This window comes from Corvus brachyrhynchos, unplaced genomic scaffold, assembly GCF_000691975.1.
Source record: "Corvus brachyrhynchos isolate BGI_N302 unplaced genomic scaffold, ASM69197v1 scaffold303, whole genome shotgun sequence".
In the NCBI taxonomy this organism is placed as follows: Eukaryota; Metazoa; Chordata; class Aves; order Passeriformes; family Corvidae; genus Corvus; species Corvus brachyrhynchos.
This window is the reverse complement of record NW_008237429.1, coordinates 233,995-235,829: the sequence shown is the minus strand read 5'-3', so window position 1 is coordinate 235,829 and position 1,835 is coordinate 233,995. Positions and strand designations below refer to the sequence as shown.

Sequence of the window (1,835 nt, the reverse complement as noted above, 5' to 3'; positions counted from 1 at the left end):
GGGGGGGGGAAGGGGGCCCCGCCACCGGAATGCGGTAATTAGCACCCCAATTAGTTCATTAGCACCCCAGAGAGGCACCCGAAATGAATTGGTACCCCCGAAGTTCATTAGCGCCTCCAATTAGCACCCAGCACCCCAAAAATCGGCACCCGAAATCGGCACCCCGAATTAGCACCTGAAATTAATTAGCACCCCAAAATTAATTAGCACCCCCAATTAGCAGCCGGCACCCCAAAATTGATACCCAAAATCAGCACCCAGCACCCCAAATTAGCACCCGGAATTAATTGGCACCCCAAATCAGCACGCAGCACCCAAAAGCAGCACCCCAAAATCAGAATCCCGACATTGATACCCAAAATTAGCACCTGGGACCCCAAAATCAGCACCCGGGACCCCAAATTAGCACCCAAAATTGGCACCCCAAAATCGGCACCCCAAATCAGCAACACCCGAAACCCAAATCCCAAAATCGGCACCCGGCAGCAGCAGCAGCACCCCAAAATCAGCGCCCAGCACCGAAATCCCGAATCAGAACCCCAAAATCAGCACCCGAAATCAGCACCCCAAAGCCAGCCCCCCCCGGGGCCAGCTCTGATCCGGGGAAGCTCGTGCAGGGAGCGGGGAAGGAGACCCCAAATCCGGGAAGGAGACCCCGAATCCGGGAAGGAGACCCCAAATCCAGGAAGGAGACCCCGAATCCGGGAAGGAGACCCCAGTCCCAGAGAGGGACAGGGCCTGAGACCCCAAACCTCAGGAATGAGACCCCAAATCCTGGGAAAGGGGAGGGAATGAGACCCCGGATCAACTGGGAATGAGACCCCAGATCCCAGCAAGGAGCAGGGATCGAGATCCCAAATCCCAGGAATGGGCAGGGATGAGACCCCGGATCCCAGAAAGGATCAGGGAACGAGAGCCCAGATCCCAAATCCCAGCAGGGCAGGGAATTCCTGTCACTTCCCACCCCAAATTCCCCCAAATCCCACCCCAAATCCACCCCAAATTCCCCCAAATCCCATCCCCTTTACCTTTCCGGACGATTTGGATCCCGTTGGGCTCCGGCCCCTCCGGCTCTTCCCGGGATCCCTCCTGGGCAGCTGAATCCCGGCCGGACATCGGCAAATCCCGGCTGGACATCGGCAAATCCCGGCCGGACATCACCGAATCCTGACTGGACAGCGCCGAATCCCGGCCGGACACGGGCAAATCCCGACTGGACACGGGCAAATCCCGGCTGGACATCGGCAAATCCTGGCCGGACATCACCGAATCCTGACTGGACATGGGCGAATCCCGGCCAGACATCGGCGAATCCCGGCCGGACATCACCGGATCTTGACTGGACACCGGTAAATCCCGGCTGGACAGCGGCAAATCCCGGCCGGACATCGCTGAATCCCAACTGGACATCTCCGAGTCCCGGCCGGACACCACGGAATCCCAGCCCTGGCCGGAGGCTGCTCCGGCCACCGAGGGCGTGGGGGTGACGTCGTCCTCGGGATCGGGGTCCCGGCCCGGCCGGAGCCACCGGACGATCAGGAGCTGCAGGGTCTCCACTGGGATTGGGATCGGAGGGAGGGAAAAGGGGATTTGGGGTTATCCCGGGGGAAGATGTCCCGGGACGGGGCAGTTTTGGGGTTTCCAGAGGGAAAAATGCCCTGGGATGGGGAATGGAGGGAGGAAAATCGGGGGATTTGGGGTTTTCCCGAGGGCCCCCCCGGCCTCACCGTCCTGCAGCGCCGCCTCAGCCACGCCGGCGCCTCCGAGGGATTTGGGGACCCCCGGGATGGGGTCGGCGCCCCCGATCCCGGCCTGTCCCAGGTGCCCCTCGTGTC

At 61.1% G+C, this 1,835-nt stretch overlaps 1 protein-coding gene across 1 annotated transcript in view; it reads right to left on the bottom strand.

Annotated features, from left to right (window-relative positions):
• Window positions 1-6: 6 nt before the first annotated feature.
• Window positions 7-1,835, bottom strand: part of LOC103613521 (rho guanine nucleotide exchange factor 11) — a 33,401-nt gene continuing 31,572 nt past the window's right edge. The window contains exons 30-32 of the mRNA XM_017731151.1: window positions 1,728-1,827; window positions 1,029-1,556; window positions 7-774 (exon numbers count right to left, since the gene is read on the bottom strand). Coding sequence (XP_017586640.1) covers window positions 506-774; window positions 1,029-1,556; window positions 1,728-1,827 — 897 coding nt within the window. The 3' untranslated portion in view covers window positions 7-505. The remainder of the gene's footprint in view (window positions 775-1,028; window positions 1,557-1,727; window positions 1,828-1,835) is intronic.